General features: G+C 40.4%; 1 protein-coding gene across 7 annotated transcripts; it reads right to left on the bottom strand.

Annotated features, from left to right (window-relative positions):
• Positions 1-1,144: 1,144 nt before the first annotated feature.
• On the bottom strand, positions 1,145-19,834 carry cbsb (cystathionine beta-synthase b). 7 transcript variants are annotated; one of them, XM_087829824.1, is made up of 16 exons: positions 19,743-19,815; positions 18,566-18,667; positions 15,464-15,752; positions 14,581-14,687; positions 12,823-12,957; positions 12,651-12,730; positions 12,368-12,572; positions 11,795-11,886; positions 11,527-11,646; positions 11,365-11,449; positions 11,171-11,276; positions 9,830-9,907; positions 9,588-9,722; positions 8,646-8,754; positions 8,465-8,549; positions 7,195-8,150 (listed from the first exon to the last, which is right to left on the bottom strand). In XM_087829824.1, the coding sequence occupies exons 3-16, from the start codon at positions 15,748-15,750 to the stop codon at positions 8,026-8,028; spliced, it is 1,749 nt and encodes a 582-aa protein (XP_087685950.1). In that variant the 5' UTR covers positions 15,751-15,752; positions 18,566-18,667; positions 19,743-19,815; the 3' UTR covers positions 7,195-8,025. The 7 variants fall into 7 exon arrangements, with proteins under 7 accessions (XP_087685953.1, XP_087685954.1, XP_087685952.1 ...); XM_087829823.1 differs by lacking the exon at positions 18,566-18,667 and having other exon boundaries at positions 19,743-19,834; XM_087829827.1 differs by lacking the exons at positions 7,195-8,150; positions 18,566-18,667; positions 19,743-19,815 and adding an exon at positions 1,145-1,960 and having other exon boundaries at positions 15,464-15,791.
• Positions 19,835-20,242: the final 408 nt, after the last annotated feature.

The following is a 20,242-nucleotide window of genomic DNA, read 5'->3' as shown; positions in this document are numbered from 1 at the left end:
CTTCTCTACTTTATCATTACACGCTGGAGCCACAACACTGATGCTCTTTCTAGGAAGGGTCAGAGCAGACTCTACCTGCTGAGGCGGCTGAGGTCATTTGGAGTACAGGGAGCGCTTTTAAAGACCTTCTATGACTCTGTGGTGGCATCTGTCATTTTTTACAGTGTTGTATGTTAGAGCAGCAGTATCAGCAGCTGAGAGGAAGAGGTTGGACAAACTCATCAGGAAGGCCTGCTCTGTTCTGGGATGCACCCTGGACCCAGTGCAGGTGGTGGGAGACAGAAGGACTCTGGCCAAAATAACATCTCTGTTGGACAGAATCTCCCACCCCATGCATGTAAATGTTGCTGAACTGCAGAGCTCCTTCAGTGACAGACTGCTGCATGAAGGAGCGTTTCTGCAGGTCCTTCCTCCCTGCAGCTGTCAGACTGTACAATCTGAACTGCTCCCAACAAACATAGATGTTTACATCAATGCTGTAACTGCAATAAGTTAATTAACCAATTCGCACTACAACCTGGTTTGCCTCTTACCTGTAATTATTTTTATTTAATTTAATAACTGTACTCTCTGTATATAGTAACCACTGTCCTTAATGTAAATATGTAAGAAAAATTGTGTATGTTTCTGTTCCGTGTCCTGTGTACTGTTTGTTTGTATATGTGTCTTTTTGGCTGCTGTTACAACCAAATTTCCCCTTGTGGGACAATTAAAGGATTATTCTATTCTATTCTATTCTATTCTAATAGCACTGTATAAACAGCGGAAAAGGCCTCAAAGTATCTCTGCAGAAGAAGCCGATACCTTTGTCTTTTCACTGCATGATGCCTACATTTCCCACGGTGCAACTTGACAAACAGATAATCAGGTATCCTTACAGTATTTAATGGAAGCTTGAAATGGAAGCCCTTACCCTCAATAACAACTCCACAAGTGACAATTTAGCCAAAACGAAAAAAAAAGAAGTTTGAAACGTTAAACTGGGGTTGTTTCCTCCTTTAAACGAAGTAAAATGTAGAAAGCAGCAACACCAGATCACAAACCCTGTTTTATGAGCTGTGCCGTAAACTTAGTTAAAGAGAAAAGTTGGACAACCTTGAAGCTTTATTCACTTTAATTACACTGTAAAAGCATTTTTTGTGCAACGAGCTTATAAATAAGCTTAACAAGTAAGTAAGTAAAACAGTGAGCTGAATTTATCATCACTTTCTGTTTGCAGGTACCTGGTTTGAAGGTTTCTAGGTACCTGCTAGCTAAGAGGAAATACAGCAAATTAATTAAAACATGTCACAGAAAAGCAAAACAAACATGAATCTGTAAGGCCCCACACGTATGGCTCAAGTCTTTAATAGTAGAAGTAAAATGCAAAGAATATAAACACTGAACTATTCTGTAAGAAATGAGACTGTAGGCCTGCTTTCCACCATTCAAAGATTAAATGTAGATATCAGACCAAAGCCAGTCGCTGCATTATTGACGGTGAAGGGAACAAATTCATTTTGCACAAGTCGGAGAAAAGAGTCAAAAAGCTCCAGAAAGAGGATGGTAAAGTCCCTCATACAGCATTTAAAGCTGCAAGGTGAATACACTCAGATTACTTGTAACAACACTGAAAGGATTAAAGTTAAAAAAAAGATGTTATTTTCTATTTTGCTTCAACTGTCAACAAATCCCAAAAACCAACAACAACAACAACAGCTATAAATATAATTACAACTTCTCTGTCCTCTCTGCGACTGTATATCTTATAATTTTGATGACACTGTAGGTGATTGTTTGCTGTGTCTCAGTGAAAAGAGAGTAAAATCCACCTTAAACAGGACACAGTCACTGGGTTACACCGCCTGACTTTGATGGTTGCAGTCCTGCCCCTCGTGTGTGGTGATGTAGGAGAGAAGGTCAATCGATGTCACGACGGCAAATAAAATCTGCCTCTGGAGGGCCGACCCATCGATCCCGTCTGCACAGAGACACAAAACTGCTGATGGACACAGATCTGCTAATCTCATAAACACGTATTTTATTTACAATATAGAAAATATAGAAAATATATCAGATCTTTAAACTGAGGCACACTATTACAATAATAATAATACAATATTTAAAGCGAAAAATGTTGACTCATTCAGAAATTGATGGCAGCACCACAAAGGAAAAAAAACAAAGGAAAGCCGGAACTGCAGCTAAAAGAAGAGGGGATGTTACACAGTGTCGAACACGGCCGTGTCCCAACTTCATTCAGACATCACATTTAAAATCAGCTACATTTCTCTTAAGATGATATACGTGGGTTCTATTGTATATAAATGATAAAATATCAGCTTTTTTTTGGGGGGGGGCTAATAATTCACTCATTTAACAGTTGATAAATCCAGCCTCTGGGTCTCTTTTATGTGACTGTAATTCAGCATCTTTGGTTTTGGTCCATAAGTCAGTCAAAAAAGTGGAGCCCTCGCAGCTTTGTGAATGACATTTATCAACCACACAATAAACAGCTCATTATAAAAATTATCTGCACATAAATGTCCTGCATAAACACTATTTAGGAAATGGATTTTCTCACATTGCATATGATTGTGAACCACCAGAGCAAAGTTATCAGTTTTGAGGATATGGGAAAGCTTCCCAAGGTTGTCTGTCAGGTGCACCTGAAAGCACAAGTGGAGGAAGATTAAACAAGCGTGTAAAAGTGCTCATTATGTCATCAAAGGTCACCATGAAGAGCTCTGCACTCTCTGACTGACCTGTTTGAAGGCTTTGAGGAGCACCGCGCTGACAGCCGCTGAAAGTTCAACCTTCCCCACCAACAGAGAGGACAGAATGGTTTCCAGAGTCACCATTCCCAGGATGGCCCTGTGGAAATACATAAAAACCCACAAACTCCCAACAGACTCAGGTGACGAGAAGACTAACCCGTCGTGTCTCTGTCTGCTTATTTCAACCAAATGTCAAGATTAAAAAATGGGTAACCAAACTGGATGATTAATCAATGTAGTTTTTTACTAGAGTTTATCTTGAGACGAGATCCAACTTATATGGTTGGTTACACACTCAAATAAGGATACCTCACATGGGGATTTACACTGGAGGGACAGGGTTGTAATGTATGTGTATATACCCATCAGACATCCAGCTGCCCACACACGTCTTTAAACTACAACACACATCTTAGCAAGCTGAATCAATTGACCGGAGGCAATGAGTAGTTAAATCCACTAGAGGGCAGTCATCCTGCACAAGTCAAAGACAGGACCCCAGGCAACCAAGAACTGACAAGTACCAACATTCACAGGGAGGCAGAAACTTGTCCCATGTCCCACAGGGACCAAGGCTCAGGAAGCCTCAGACCTGGCATTCATAATACTAACCTGATATAGAGAAGAATAGACATACCCTGACTCAGTGACGACTGGTGCCTGATCCAGTGAGTTCTCCTTTAGGATCTCAATGGTTTCCTGGCAGGACACAGAATGTGTGATGGTGAGGGGGGCAGACAGGTGTAGACTCTGAACAGTCCGGTTCCACCACCTGCAAGACAGAAAAATGAAGGTTTTAACACCAACCTGCCCCGTCATACCTCCTCTGAGGGGTATAAGCTATAGCTGATTCGGGGTGTTTTGTTATTGTGGTGTTTTTTACCAGGGTTTTGGGTCCATTTGAGCGTCCAAGCAGAGGAAGCCTTTCTCACACATCCACTGATCCCTCAGGAACTTTGACCTGCAGGTAAAAATCAGTGAGTTTGAAGAAGTCTGCTGAAGTTTGGTCAGACACCTAAAACATGTCTGACTCTAGAACATTTTTTTTTAATGGATGCAGCATTTCAGTTATGGACAGGGAAGACACGTGGCTGTAAAAAATAAAAATAAAAAAACATAACAGCTGAAAGCCATCTCTCATTTTCTCTCATCTTTGTCTTGTAGAAAAAAATCCACATAAAAAAGAAAGTGTGTTTGTGTACTGATGTCTAACTGCTGAGGTTACTGTTTTTAGCCCGTGTTATTTCTTTCGCATGTTTAAACGCGGTAACATCGGTTGAAATGTTTTATAAGTTAGCTTAACAATTATTGGCTCGTGTACTGTTACATTTGGTGCACACATTCATGCCTTAGGCCCTTATTTTAAATCCAGCACCATGAGATTGAGGCCAACGTTTTTTCAAAAACATTTTGTTAAATCCTCAAATACCATAAAAAAAATTGGCATTCCCATCAGCCTCTGCTGTATTTTGCTTTTTTCATTATGTCAGTCCTTAAAGTAAATAGAAAAACTGGAATTAAAGTCTTTGGACTTTGGAAACTTGAATATTTTATTGGCGCCGACTTTACAAAGACACATCGTATAACATTTACAGTTACTTAATATTTTTATCACTCTGTAATGGAGAGCTGTAATGGAGTTCCATTATTTAAAGACTGAGCTTAAGCTCAGAGCATTCTCTCCTCTACACAGCGACCTCTTTATTTCTCCAAACTCTTACCGTGCTGAGTGGCTATAAGGCGACTCTGACATGGGCGCGCCCAGCTTCCAAGTACATCTCCTGGGCAAATCAGGACGGATCCACTTCGTCTCATCAGGAGTCTCGTCTGTGTTCTCCAGCTGAGTCTCAGTGAATGATTCATCCTTATCTTCACCATCAGCAGGTAACCTGTCACCACTGTTCACAGCTGCTGTAGCCTAATACACACTTGAAGATGCTTTAGCACAAGTGACTTCTGCATTTGTTGGGTTAGCTGCAGATGTGCAAGGAGAAGGAACTTCTTCCAAGGATTTCGTACCAAAATCAGTGGGCATGGTTCATCTGCAGCAAGATGGGACACATATTACACCACATTTACACCAAGCTTTCAAAAGTTACTGACAAGTTGGCAAGACCTTTTGTTTTAGTGTCCACTTAATTTGACTCATTCATCAATGACTTGTATCAGAAAAAAGCTGCACGTTAACCTATCCCAGCTGTCTTAGGGTGAGAGGCAGGGTACACGCACAGGTCGCCAGCCTGTCGCAGGGCTAACACATAGACACAGACAACCATTCACACTCACATTCACATCTGCGGGCAACTTAGAGTTTCCAGTTAACTTATCCACACTAATTGCATGTCTTTGGACTGTGGGAGGAAACTGGAGTACCTGGAGAGAACCCACACAAACACAGTGAGAACATGCAAACTCCACACAGAACTCAATAAATAAGCTACACATTATTTAATCTAACCCTAAATTAATTTAAAGCCAATTTGCATGACACAGTTTGATTGATGTCCTCCAGACATAATTTTAAGAATTTGTTGCTTCTTCTGTGTCCACCCACACATTTTTTTGGCTGCCACTGGCCGACACAGGTCGCTGGTCCATTACGTGGCCAACACAGAGAAAAAGACAACCGCACACTATCACACCCCCACCTACAATTTAGAAGCATCAATTATCCTAGCAAGCACGTCTAATCAGTGGAAGGAAACCCACACAGACACAGTCTGGCCACACAAACTTCACACAGACAGGCCCAGGCCAGACCGCAGTAGTAGTATGATCCTTTATTCTGTGCTGTTTTTCAGCTTTCTGGTTGTGGGGTTATGCTTACTTTCCGTGTGCTTGATATGATCCTGTGTTCTGTGCCTTTTGTTTCCTATTTGCTTGAGTTGCTAGGTTTGTTTATTTCATTTTTCCTCTGCTCCTTCTCTCTTCCCTTCATGTTCATGTCTTCTGTCTGTGTCAGGCTTGTGTGTCTGTTCCCTCATTACCCTCTATGTATATATATATTATCCTTGCCCTTTGTCTCTCTTGCATCGTAGGCTTGTTCCTGAGTCCTACGTTTAGGATCTTAGTCCTGCCTGACACACAGCCTAAAGAAGAAATACATATTCCGACTCCAGTTTCAAAAGACTTCCAGGAACACCCAGCCCACATAATAATAAAACCATTAATATATACAGTCACAATGTTACAGTCATCTGTGGCTATAGGGACCCAACATTTCTGCTTAATCTTCAGAATAAATATAATGACAATTTCATTCACTTTGTAAACCATGGAATATGGTTACATACTTTATTTTGTGAATTAAATCATATACTGCACTACTGAAAACACTGAACACTTAAAAAAACAACAACATAAAAGTATAAAATAAAAATACACAGCACAGATGTACTTCCGCATTTTAAGGGTGACCCAGGTGAGGAAACCACACCCAACTCTCCGCTGGCTGATACAGTTAGCTAAATCAGCTTAGCTAAAAACTTACTAAAACATTTACTCACCAAGACCATGAGAAAGTAGTTGGACATTATCAAGCTGGCACCACCATCACTTTTTTTCACTCCTGTGTTGTTGCATTCCAGCTCAAACGGAGTGGGCGGGACTTGTTTCCTCCCTCCAATAGAATTTCAGTATATGCCCCAGGGGAATCCAAACTTCAATAGTACACAAATTAACCTAAGATCTGGAGTTCTAAATCAGAATGTAAAATAAGACACACAGAGGGCTGCTTCTAGTTGGCTACACTGTAATAACAAGTAAACTCTGCTTTCCACTGATAGCACACAGGTGAGTCCTAGTTTCAGCATAACCGCAGCCTGGAGATAAAAACAGGAATAAACATGTTTCTCTAACTGTGTACTGAAATGCTGAACTCCTACTAACTGCAGTTAAAGGAGTGGTGTGCAATAACATTTACAGAAAGGCATGGAGTGATGCCCACCATACACATGAACGAAAATATCTTCCTCCGCTGTTTAGAAATTCAAGATAAATTGAATCAGATTAAAACATACCATTTGCACTCCCTGTCTGCAGAAAGACACAAGCCACTCACCTTTGTGCTGGTAGTGTGTCAAAAACTGATTTCCAGTATTTGCCATAAAAATGATTGTTGGAATTTAAAGTTATAATTGATTGCTGGCATCTAAGATATGCCAAACATATAATATCAAGTCATTTTGACTCAGCGATAACACTCCTGTTAGCAATGAAATTTTTGTGTATTCACTGTTATATTTCCTTTTAATTTTAATATCTCACCAACATTAAAAATGTTTTTATTCAAGAGTGATCTGGCCATGAGGGCAGCTGAAATAATAAGAAAAAATCCAAATTCTGTGAACACACTGAGAGACCAATAAGGCAGAGTCATAAAAATGTTTGCAAAACAGGTTATTTCTTTATTTTCTATATAACCTCATCATAAACCTTGTTCACTACAGTCTAATTACAATGTAAGTAACTATTAGACATAAAAAGCACACAAAAACAGCAGAAATCATTGTTTGGCTTTTTTGGCACAACACCAACAACATCTGATGTCTCCTATTGGTGCTGTTTCTGCATCATCATCATAATATTGGTCCATGATCAACATTGTAACTGACCAATAACATTGTCATGATGTTATATGCTTTGCATTGTGAGGGACACAGAAGAAACAAAATATGCCTCTGTTTATATCAAACTGTCTTCTGGAAATAATTGTATCTATATTCATTTATACAACATAATAAACTATTTTATCAACGTAGTTTTCTCTTAGTCAAATTTAGGTTATGTTGGTTTGCTAGTTTTTAAATGTAGAAACTAACTTCTTGGCTAATGCTAAGTGACTTACAGGGAGCAAATAAAACAAATTGATAAAAACATGTACAAAAAAGAAAAAAGACTAAACACAGAGGCACCACACTTAAAAAGACATTATGTGTGGCAGAAATAAAATGCAAAGAATAGAAATATTTTACTGTATTGTAAGAGAAAAGAGTCAGTTCCAGAAAGATGATGGTAACGTCCCTCCAGAAAAAACTAAGTTGCCCTTTAACTGGAGATTTTTCACTTATTACAAGATGCACAGTGTTAAAAAAAAGAACAAAAATAGCTATGAATAGTGCTTTACAACTTCTCTGTCCTCTCTGGAGCTCTATTATTCTTATCATCATCATTATTATTATGATTATTTCAGTGACACTACAGGTGATCGTTTGCTGTCTCTCAATGAACAGGAAATAAAATCAACCTTAAACAGGACACAGTCACTGGGTTACACCGCCTGACTTTGATGGTTGCAGTCCTGCCCCTCGTGTGTGGTGATGTAAGAGAGAAGATCAATCACTGTCACGACGGCAAATAAAATCTCCCTCTGGAGGGCCGACCCATCAACCCTGTCTGCACAGAGACACAAAACTGCTGTTAAACACAGAAGACTGTTGTGGTTTGTTTACTGCACAGGCTCATGAACAAAGTTTCCCATGTCGTCCACAAATACAGGTTTTAGCTCAATGATGGAAAGAAAGAGCCATATGTGAACAAGATCCAAGAGAATGTAAATGTGTGATTGTAAATCAGTGTCTTTGGGTGTCATAACCAAAATGAAGCTTTGTGAATGACATTTATCAACCACACAATAAACAGCTCATTATAAAAATTATCTGCATATAAATGTCCTGCATAAACACTATTTAGGAAATGGATTTTCTCACATTGCGTTTGATTGTGAACCACCAGAGCAAAGTTATCAGTTTTGAGGATATGGGAAAGCTTCCCCAGGTTGTCTGTCAGGTGCACCTGAAAGCACAAGTGGAGGAAGATTAAACAAGCGTGTAAAAATGTTCATTATGTCATCAAAGGTCACCATGAAGAGCTCTGCACTCTCTGACTGACCTGTTTGAAGGCTTTGAGGAGCACCGCGCTGACAGCCGCTGAAAGTTCAACCTTCGCCGCCAACAGAGAGGACAGAATGGTTTCCAGAGTCACCATTCCCAGGATGGCCCTGTGGAAATACACAAAACCCACAAACTCCCAACAGACTCAGGTGACGAGAAGACTAACCCATCGTGTCTCTGTCTGCTTATTTCAACCAAATGTCAAGATTAAAAAAATGGGTAACCAAACTGGATGATTAATCAATGTAGTTTTTTACTAGAGTTTATCTTGAGACGAGATCCAACTTATATGGTTGGTTACACACTCAAATAAGGATACCTCACATGGGGATTTACACTGGAGGGACAGAGTTGTAATGTATGTGTATATACCCATCAGACGTCCAGCTGCCCACACACATCTTTAAACTACATCCCTGCAAAGTTTAACATCTCTGACAACAAGTGAGGCGGCAACACTGCTGGAAGTGTTAATAAAAGCATAAATAATCACTGAGGTTTTAAAAGCTGTGGGAAATACAAGCTCCACATGTTCATATTATTTATCTTTAAAAATATTTCAGTTGGGTAGTTATATAAAGATGAAAATAAGACAAAAAGATTAGACAAGACAAAGGTCACAGACAAAGTGTTAGAATCTCTTCCTGACACTGTGATGTCATCCCGAAATTCAATTTCCACCATCAACTCGAGAACAGAGCCACGTTTCAGTGTGAAATCTGAGATCAAAGTATGACCTGTGGAACATCTGCCGAGCATTTAGCTGCTCTGCATGAGCGAAGATGACGATACAGAGGATGAGATCTGTTTCTCTGAAATCTCCATGGAGACCACTGTTTGTGTTTATGCTGGAAGTTCCTGTCTTCTTCCTGTTTATACAAGGTCATATCCAAACAGAACATTCATAATACTAACCTGATATAGAGAAGAATAGACATACCCTGACTCAGTGACGACTGGTGCCTGATCCAGTGAGTTCTCCTTTAGGATCTCAATGGTTTTCTGGCAGGACACAGAATGTGTGATGGTGAGGGGGGCAGACAGGTGTAGACTCTGAACAGTCCGGTTCCACCACCTGCAAGACAGAAAAACAGAGGTTTTAACACCCATCTGCCCCGTCATACCTCCTCTGAGGGGTATAAGCTGTAGCTGATTTGCGGATTTTTGTTGTCGTTTTTTTACCAGGGTTTTGGGTCCATTTGAGCGTCCAAGCAGAGGAAGCCTTTCTCACACATCCACTGATCCCTCAGGAACTTTGACCTGCAGGTAGATACGGGTGAATTTGAAGAAGTCTGCTGAAGTTCAGCCAGACTTCCACCTAAAACACATCTGACTCTAGACAATCTGTTATTTATCAGGTGCATCACTGCTTTACGTCAGTTTTTCTTTTTTTAATGCTGACAGCTTTATTGTGGGATTTATTGATTAGGGATAGGACATGGCTGTAAAAAACGAAAGAAAGAAAGAAAGCATCCTAGTTGAAACACATGTGTCTCTTCCTCTCTCATTTCCTGTCACTGCTGTTCTGTCCTTAATAATGGGAAAAACATCCACACAAAGGGTTTCAAAAGAAAGTGCTTTTATGTTAAATTCTTGTCTAACTAATGGCTGGTGGGAGCAACGTGATTACTGCTTTTAGCCAGACATAGCTCAGAGGAAGAGAGTCCAACTCTTTGAAACCATGAAGATCTCTAAACTGATTTAATCATTTCTACACACATTTACACATTTTTGAGGACAAAGCTAAAAACTATTGGATGGTCTGTGGTTAAATTTGGTACATATGTTCATTCACTGGCTTTTAAAGATTTTATTAAAATGTTCTTTTTAAAGGGGGAAAGATTATAAAGCATACATCTTTAATTATCTAAAAAACAAACAAACAAGAATGGAAGCAGAAATTTTAATACATTTTCTCTCTAATCCACACAGGATCAAAAGTATACGTACAAGCCCCTGGCCCAAAATCAGCAGCTTGAAGTTCAACTGAAAAGAGCAGCTTCCCCACATAGACAAGCCAAATGCCTTCTGAAGAAACGTTTTATGATCAGAAGGGACAAAAACTGAGCTATTCGGCCAGTAACAAGAGGAGTATTTGTAGGAATAAAGCTGAGGCTTTCACAACAAAGAACATTATAGCATCTGTCCATGCTCAAGGGTGTTTTGTGCCCAGTAGTGTGTATGGATGCACAAATAATGAAGAAGGAAAACTACCTCTAAATTCTGAAACTTTACATCAAATTAACAGCTAGATAAACTTGACCTGATAAAACCTGGACACATTAAGGTGTTCCAGCAGGACACAAACACACATCCAAACTGGTTTTGGAATGGAAATAGCAAGCTTGTGAAATGACCATCGAAAAGTCCTAACGTCAACCCTATTTAAAAAGTATTGATGTTCATGGGCATGATGAGTGCGTGTAAACGTCTGCCCACAACTGTATTTTTGAAGGCATGAAGGCCTGTGAGCACTCCAGACTCTCACTGGATTCAAAGTGTATCTGCCATTGTGTCTCGTACATATAGTTGCGGACAGAGTCAGGCAGGATGACCACACAGCGCTGCCCCTTCTCCAGCTGCTGAGCCATCTTCACAGCTGCTGCCATCGCTGAGCCAGAGCTGCCACCTTCAGCAAAACAGGCAAATCGATCATTTAGAGCGAACTGAGGAAGAGGTTGCTCATAACATACCACAACTCACTGATATGAACTTACCGCACAAAAGACCCTCCTCTCTGATCAATTTGCGGGACATAAGGAACGTTTCTGTGTCGGTTGATTTGTACCAAATATCCACAATCTGTGCAGATTCAACAGAGACGGGCGTTTAGCAAAAATACTCACTTTACAAATGTGCATGTTAACAAAAATACTCACAGATCTGTCCAGTACTGTGGGGATGAAGTCATATCCAATACCTTCCACTTCAAATGGAACCTTTTCACTTTTCTCCTCTGAGCCAACCAGAACAGAGCCTTCAGGATCCACACCGACGATCTAAAAATCAAATGAGAACTGAGGTAAGAGGCTCCAAACGGTGCAGGGTTGGAGCTGCCAATACATGGATTGCTTCACTGATTAATATAAATCTCAGTAAAACAAAACTTTTATTCCAGATTCTAGATAAGTGGGTTGGGAATCTCGCCTTGACATTTGGACATCTTTCCTTTAACTTTCGAGCAACACCAGTGAGTGTGCCGCCCGTGCCGGCTCCGGCCACCAACATGTCCAATTTACCTAAAAACAGAAACACATTTTCTTTTCCAAACTACAAAATATATATATTTTTGGGATTCAAATAAACACCTGTTCCATGAGGATTCGCAGTTACAGGAAAAACTATATACGCCTTCCTTCATTCATGTCAGTTTGACGTATAGATCTAAGTTCCAGGAAATATAAAACACACACCGTAAAACTGTAGGCAAATCATCACTTGTTACAACTAAGGTCTGCAAAAGATCTTCTCTGTTTGCACAAGACAAATCTTGCGCTACAGCAGCAGAAGACCACACTGGGTGTCACTGACAGGAGTGAATGGGAAACTTCTGCTGCCACATTCAAACGGTAAGGTCAAAATTTGGCATAAAAGATAAGATCATCTTGTGTTAATGGTTCAAGGTGGTGGTGGTTTAATGGTGTGGGGGGTCATTTCTTGAAAAAATTCAACTTCAAGCTAGAAGATGCATCAAAAATCAGAGTTTCTATCAGCTCGAACCATCGCACTGCTCCAGTATCTCCTCAGCCGTGGTGTCGTAGTGAGCCAGGGGGTTGCTTGCATTGCGATACTGGTCGAGGATTTGCGAGTTGGGGATCTCGTTCTTCAGGCGCCACGCCGTACGTATATGAGACTCTGGTGAATCAAAAGCCGCAGCTGTGGGTGTGCGGACAATTTCTGCCCCGAGAGCTTGCAGGACATGCACCTAGGACACAGGAGAGGATGAGACTTCAATAAATTCCTCACATTGAAAAGAAGAAGAAGAAGAAACAGAGCTACTTACCTTCTCCATGCTCATCTTCTCAGGCATCACAATGATGCAATGGTAGCCTTTTACTGCAGCTATGAGGGCGAGGCCAATACCTGCACAAAGAGCAAAATTTATTTAAATGACAGTTTTCCTTCATTATATAGTTATAATACAGCTGTCAGCGCATTCGCTCAAACTGATGTACCCGTGTTTCCAGAGGTGGGCTCGATGATGGTGTCTCCTGATTTAAGGACCCCGGCTCTCTCAGCGTCCTCCACCATGCGCAGGGCGATCCTGTCTTTCACACTGCCTCCTGCATTGAAGAACTCACACTTGGCCACTAAACACAGTCACCCGTTAAAAACAAAAAAAGATATACTGCATCAGGGAGTGTTCAAAGTTAATCCGAAAGGTTTGCATGACAAATTTAATATGCGTTTTAAATAACTAGGACTGAACCACTGCAGAGACAAAAATAATAGTTAATCTATTAACCTTTACCAGGTCACTGACGACCCATCCATGGTTGGTAATTTGAGAGGAAACATCTTAAAGCTTTTGAAATAAAACCTCTATATAAAACTCTAAACTTAGATGGCTCCCCAGTCACCCGCTAAAAGGTTAACAAGTATGAAAAGCATGCTTCTGTCATCTGTAACTAGATTCTGGTTCCCACGAGAATCTAGTTTTTACTTTGCCTTTATTTGTCCTGCTGAAAGTGCTTGTCTATGCCAGTCCATGTCTTTTATTTCCACAGAGAACAGTTCATGTCAGATCTCCTTCTGTAATCCTGACTGACTGTGTTTGAAGTAATTAGGAAATTCAATTTGTGGAGTGTGAGATCTGGATCTGCTCTTTTGCAAACTCATAGCAACACAGGGATAATGACATGCCTGCCAGCTACTGCATCAGCAACAACATGTTGTTAAGGTACCGGAACAAATATAAACTGTATTATTTCTCAAGTTTAGAGCTGCATTTTATTTGCAAAAGTTTTCTTTTTACTCTGTTGGATGACAGAACAAAAAGTCTTTCAGTCTCACCTCTCCATCCAGGGGAGCGAGCTGCCCCCTCATACAAGAAAACAACAGTTGCACAGTGAAAAAACATAAGGCCACCAGCTACATGATACTTCAAAGCTCCCTTTTTAACTGCTGAGCAGGAAGCCAAGAGGGACACAGTGGGATCAACAGCCCTAGCTTAAACAACGGCACCTCTTCCACTTGGATGCATCAACTTAACAACATATCCCCTAAAAGACGTTCTTTTACACAAATATGGTAAGCCAGGTGAGATTTCACTCTGTAATCTGCTGTTGCTCAGCTACAGTCTCATCCAAGCAGGGTTTTTTTCACCCCACTAAACACAGTAAACTTATCAGCTTTCTCGCTGCTTAGGAGGGAGAACAATAAAGCTGTTGTTAGGACATTTAAAGCATCTTCTATCCTGAAAATAAGAAGACTACACTCCTGCTCATTTTCTTGCAAGGACATATCAGTGTCATTTTGGGGTGAGCAAAGGGGACTATTGAGAGAGAAAACTTCACTTTCACATCCATAAATATCCATAAACCCATATCTTTTGGATTAAAGTTGTAGCTTTGCAGTACAAGTACATGGATAGCAGTCAGGTTAAGGATCATGTTATTTATTTATTAAGGTTAATGTCATGTTTTATATTCTAAAAGGTTTATTCTGTTTAAATGTGTTTTGTATAGTACTAAAACTTGTGTGAACCTTTCTCTAAGTTTCCTTTTCCTTTCTTTTTTACTTATTTATTTAATTAGCTTACCCTGTTGTGTAATATTCAAGCCTCTGCTTTTATAAGCAAACTTTCAATTAGACTTATTTACTTGAATGCAGAATAATAATAATAAAGATTTTGCAAAACCGTAAGCAAAAATAAGTCTTTTTTTTTAAATCATCTTCTTACTTTTACATAATTTGTCACATCTTTTACTCACAGATATCACACTTGAGCCCAAACTCTTTGGGGATTTTGTTCAAGCGAACCAGAGGTGTGTGTCCAATTTTCTCAAGGATGCTGGAGAGGATGCCGGAGGGCTTGGTGCTGTAATGTAAGAGATAACACACACTAGGAGATACCATACAGGATTTCATGTTCATTATATCTGATGAGAGTTTAACCAAAATTAGTGGAATTGTCAGAAATATCATCACAACATACACTCACTGGGCAATTTGTTAGGTACACCTTGCTAGCACTGGGTTGGTTTTCAAAACTGGCTTGAAAACCAACCCGGGAAACATTCCTCAAAGATTTTGGTCCATGTCGACATGATACTATCACACAATTCGATCACCTCACAAAGATTTTCTTTTAGATTGAGATGTGGTGACCTGTGAGCTGAGATCATCTGAGCTTTACAAACACTAAAGAGGGCAAAGTGTCAAAAAAAAAAAAACCCTGTACACCAATCCACCAACACAAAGTGCCAGAACCACTGATACATGTGATACATGGCAAGATGGAGCCATGTTTTCGTATTGTTTACATCAAATTCTAACCCTGCCGTCTGAGTGTGGTGGAAAAACATCACCATTTTCCCTCATTCTGATGCTTTGTTTGATCTTAAGCAGGTCATCTAGATCGTGTTTACATGCACTGAGTTGCTGCCATGTGATTGGCAGTTTACATATTTGCATTAACCAGCAGTTGAACAAGTGTACCTAATAAAGTGACACATCAGTGTATGTGGGACATCTGTTTGTCAAATCAGAATTAAATATTGCTGGTGACTCAACTCTGCTGCAAAGAGTGAAGTGGACAGAGTCACTAGTTTTATTTAAAGACACAGCGACCTCTTTATTTCTCCAGACTCTTACTGTGCTGAGTGGCTATGAGGCGACTCTGACATGGGCGCACCCAGCTTCCAAGTACATCTGCTGGGCAAATCAGGACGGAGCCACTTCGTCTCATCGGGAGTCTCGTCTGTGTTCTCCAGCTGAGTCTCAGTGAATGATTCATCCTTATCTTCACCATCAGCAGATAACCTGTTACAACTGTTCACAGCTGCTGTAGCACAAGTGACTTCTGCATTTGTTGGGTTAGCTGCAGATGTGCAAGGAGAAGGAACTTCTTCCAAGGATGCAGCACCAGAAACAGAGGGCATGGCTGCAGTGGGATGAGACATATATTATCATCAAGCTGTATTTTTTATTTTATCTAACCATGCATTAATTCAAAGACAACTAGCATTTAACAGTTGAGTTGATATCCTCCAATTATAATTTTAAGAATTTGTTGCTTCTTCTGTCTCTGTCTCCACATTCCATTAATCCAACTTTGTCTTTGGACAGTGGGAGAAAACCACACTGGTACAGTCTGGCCACCTACACTTCACACAGACAGGCCCAAGCTTGAACCTAAACTGTGTTGCTGTGAGGAGGGGGGGGGGGGGGGGGGGGGGGGGATCAGATCTTACATAATTTTCTAGTGTTTAATCAGTTTTTATATTTTTTGCTCATTTATATCACAGCTCCACAGTCAGTGTTGGGGAGTAACGGAATACATGTACCACCGTTACGTATTTAAAATACAATATAACTGTATTCCGTTACAGTTACCATTTAAAAAGGTGGTATTTAGAATATAGTTACTTTGTTGAAATAAATGGATTACACGGCGGTATTTTCCTGTTTCATATTGTCCTGGGTCAGGACTGTTTGGGTTTTGTTTGACAGCTATGTTCCAGGCGGCAGCATTACGGTTGCCATGGTTACAGGGTGACGCTCTCTGCCACTGTGTGTTTCCTGGATGAGAGAGCGCCTTTTTGTTGTTGTTGTTGTTGTTGTTGTTGTTGTTGTTGTTGTTGTGCTAAGCTACAGAATGCTACAGGCATAGCCCTAAAGAATGTAGCCTCATGGGCAGTGTAGTCCGTGCTGCAGGGAGAATGGACTGCCATACCCGCAGTGTTGGGAAGGTTACTTTTAAAATGTATTCCATTACAGAATACAGAATACATGCCCCAAAATGTATTCTGTAACGTATTCCGTTACGTTACTCAATGAGAGTAACGTATTCTGAATACTTTGGATTACTTAATATATTATCATGCTGTTTACAACTACGTGAATGTACTATTGCTGTGATTTATTACTGTTACTGAAGGTCCACGGCTCCGAACCGTAGTAAAGGGACCTCTGGCTAATACGGTGGGTTCTGTGTCGGGCTCGTAGCGAAAACTAGCTTAACTATGTTGTCTGGGTCACCTTTGCTTGCGAGAGACAGAGAGGCGTTGAAAGGCTGCTCCAACAGAACTTATTATTTTTGGAGGAAAACACGAACACGGTGTACAGTCGAGTCTTAATAGCTTACTTACAACTGGGCTCGTCAGGCACTCTTCTTGGCTGCAGTGGTTATTATTATATTTACATGCTTCCAGCTCCGTTTTTGCTCGATGACAGCTCGTACATTTCCTTTTTCTCCCTCCCTCGCTCACAGACACATAACGGGTATGGCAGTCCATTCTCCCTGCAGCACGGACTACGCTGCCTATGATGCTACATTCTTTAGAGCTATACCGGTAGCATTCTGTCTATTAGCTTAGCACAACAACAACAGGCGCTCTCTCACCCAGGAAACACGCAGAGAGAGAGCGTCACCCTGTAACCATGGCAACCGTAACGCTGCCACCTGGAACAACAGAACGTAGCTGTCAAACAAACCCAAACAATCCTGACCCGCAACAATATGAAACAAGGAAGTACCGCCGTGTAATCCATTTATTTCAACAAAGTAACTGTATTCTAAATACCACCTTTTTAAACGGTAACTGTAACGGAATACAGTTACTCATATTTTGTATTTTAAATACGTAACGGCGGTACATGTATTCCGTTACTCCCCAACACTGCATACCCGTTATGTGTCTTTGAGCACGAGGGAGAAAAAGGAAGTAGAAAAGTACAGCTGTCATTGAGCAGAAACAGGAGCTGGAAACATGTAAATATAATAATAACCACTGCAGCCAAGAAGAGTGCCTGAGGAGCCCAGTTATAAGTAAGCTATTAAAACTCAATTGTACACTGTGTTCCTGTTTTCCTCCAAAACAATAAGTTCCATTGGAGCAGCCTTTCAACGCCTCTCTCTATCTCGCTAGCAAAGTTGACTCAGACAACAAAGTAAAGCTAGTTTTCGGCTATGAGCCCAACATGGAACCCTACATATTAGCTAGAGGTCCCTTTACTACGGTTCGGAGCCGGACCTTCAGTAACAGTAATAAATCACAGCAATAGTACATTCATGCAGTTGTAAAAAGCATGATAATATATTAAGTAATCCAAAGTATTCAGAATACGTTACTCTCATTGAGTAACAGAATACATTACAAAATACATTTTCGGGCATGTATTCTGTAATCTGTAGTGGAATACATTTTAAAAGTAACCTTCCCAACACTGCCCACAGTGCAGTGCTTTACACATCTGGCTAACAAGCAAAAGCACATTTTTGCTCCAGAATCAAAATCAAAACATGAATATGAATTGGAAAAATTATGATAGACATTCTCCCCGATGGGCATTTGCTTCAGTAAACAACAAATCGATTTATTTAATAATTTAAAAAGTGATAGCCATTCCTTGTTTCACATTATGCAACTTCAGTTTTTAGGAATTACAAGCTAGACAATTAATAGATAAAAGGCCTTTAAATTTAATAGTGTCAAATATAGTTAAATATGTTCATGTTTTCTCCCGACATAACAATACCTCACGACTAGCATAAAATAACAACGTTGTAATAACGTCGTAACATCTCAGCAGGTAAACTTGGGCTCTGTTTTCCTGATAACGCACAAGTGAGTTCAGCAAAGCCTGGAAATAAGAACAAAAACAGTCTTTCCCCAGCTGTGCACCAGAGTACTGAATCTCCGCTGTGTTTAAAGCCATTCATATTGAGCAACACGAAAAGGGCAGTGCACTCACCTGTGTGCCGGACATGAACCCCTGCAGCTGTCTGATGGACACCTGAGTTCTCTGCGCTTTATTTTCAGGTCCCCATCCGCCAATCAGCGCACAGTGATTGGTCTGCAGCGTGGACGCAATGAATGTTCAGCGATCACAGGATGTTTTTTATAGAACTGTTTTTACTTCAAGATGTATCTATATTTTCTACCGTTACTATCCAAACATACAAAGAAGTCTCTCACACAGTAGGGTTTAGCAGTGGGCTTTCAGTTTCACGGTTATGTGGTTTTGACTGTTACAAAGAAGCCATTTCTGAGAACTTTCATATAGTTTATATATAACTTCAAATTAACGTGTTTTTAATCTGTAATTTTACATCTATACAGATTTTAAGCCTCTGAAAATGGGGCATTCCTAATTTAAATGAATTTAAAGGTCCGGGCTTCAACCGCATAATGATTGTTTGATTTAAAATCACAAAAACTGCCACTCTCCTAAAATATATTGTGGCGTGAAGAATATATACTACGTTTCTGGCATCATTGCTGTTCACAGTGTTGCTGATGGGCATCATCAAAAAAATAATAATCAGAGAATCTGGAGAAAGTTTTGTTTGAAAATCTGTAGTGGATGCCCGTGATGTTTGGGTCTTTGAAATGCATTAAAAGCAGACATGGAAATCACTGTCTGTGAATGCAGTTCACCGTACCAACCACAAAAGCTCCATCGTGTAAAGAAAATGCGTGAACGTGATCTAGAAACGCTGCTGTTTTCACTGAGCCAAAGATCGTTCAAAATGGACCGAGCCAAAGTGGAAAACTGTTCTGTGATCAGATGAGCACATCCCCCCCCCCCTTTCCCCCCTCTTCAGGGAAGGCCTTGCGTATTTCAGCAAGATAATGCTAAACTTCATACAGCATCTATACAACAAACATGGCTTCACAGTAGAAGAGTCCACGTGTTGAACTGGCCTACTTGCAGTTCAGGCGTTTCACCAAATGAAAACATCTGGAGCATTATGAAAAATAATGATGACAAATACAACAAAGAAGACCTGGGACTGTCGAGCAACTTATCCTCTATGAAACAACAATGGAACAACAGTCCTCTCCCAAAAGTCCAGCATCTGGGTCCTGGACAACGAAGCTAGCTCGGCACATTCGGTGATATCTTCACATTATCTGAATCAACTTACCTGTAACCTGCACAAATCAAATCAATGAGCGGCCACACGAGGCTGGTTATCAACTCGATAGATTAACCCTGGGTTTCCCTGCGCGTTCACATGAAAGGGGTGGCGTTGGCAGAATCTGACCAATCACAAGCGGTGCGACTGACTTCAGAGAGATAAAACTATATTATAAGAGGTTAGAAGGACGGAGAAGAAGGTTAATAGAATTCAATATTGCTGAAATTACAACTCCATCGTAAAGTCCTTTAGGGATTATAATAAATAATAGTCAGTTTGTATAGGGCTAAAAATTAATCTGTCCTCATGTGTTTCATTGATGCCTCTAAGGCTTTTGATCGAGTGAACCACAGAAAACTTTCTGATAAATTGAAGACACGGGGAGTTCCTCAATACATCGTGAGGATTCTCTCTTACTGGTACGCTCATCAGAACATGCAGGTTAAATGGGGAAGCAGTATTTCTGCCCCCTTTGGTGTCAGCAATGGTGTCAGACAGGGTGGGAT

This window comes from Neolamprologus brichardi, chromosome 16 (genome assembly GCF_056152115.1).
Source record: "Neolamprologus brichardi isolate AB-2024 chromosome 16, ASM5615211v1, whole genome shotgun sequence".
NCBI lineage: Eukaryota > Metazoa > Chordata > Actinopteri > Cichliformes > Cichlidae > Neolamprologus > Neolamprologus brichardi.
This window is presented reverse-complemented; position numbering and strand designations above follow the sequence as displayed.

Coding starts and splice junctions, on each gene's coding strand:
- cbsb (XM_087829826.1), bottom strand. CDS start 15,771: ATGTCTCATCCCACTGCAGCCATGCCCTCTGTTTCTGGTGCTGCATCC. Junction 12,731..12,822: donor GCCCACCTCTGGAAACACGG/GTACATCAGTTT, acceptor CTCTTTGTGCAG/GTATTGGCCTCGCCCTCATA. Junction 11,887..12,367: donor GATACTGGAGCAGTGCGATG/GTTCGAGCTGAT, acceptor TTCTGTTTTTAG/GTAAATTGGACATGTTGGTG.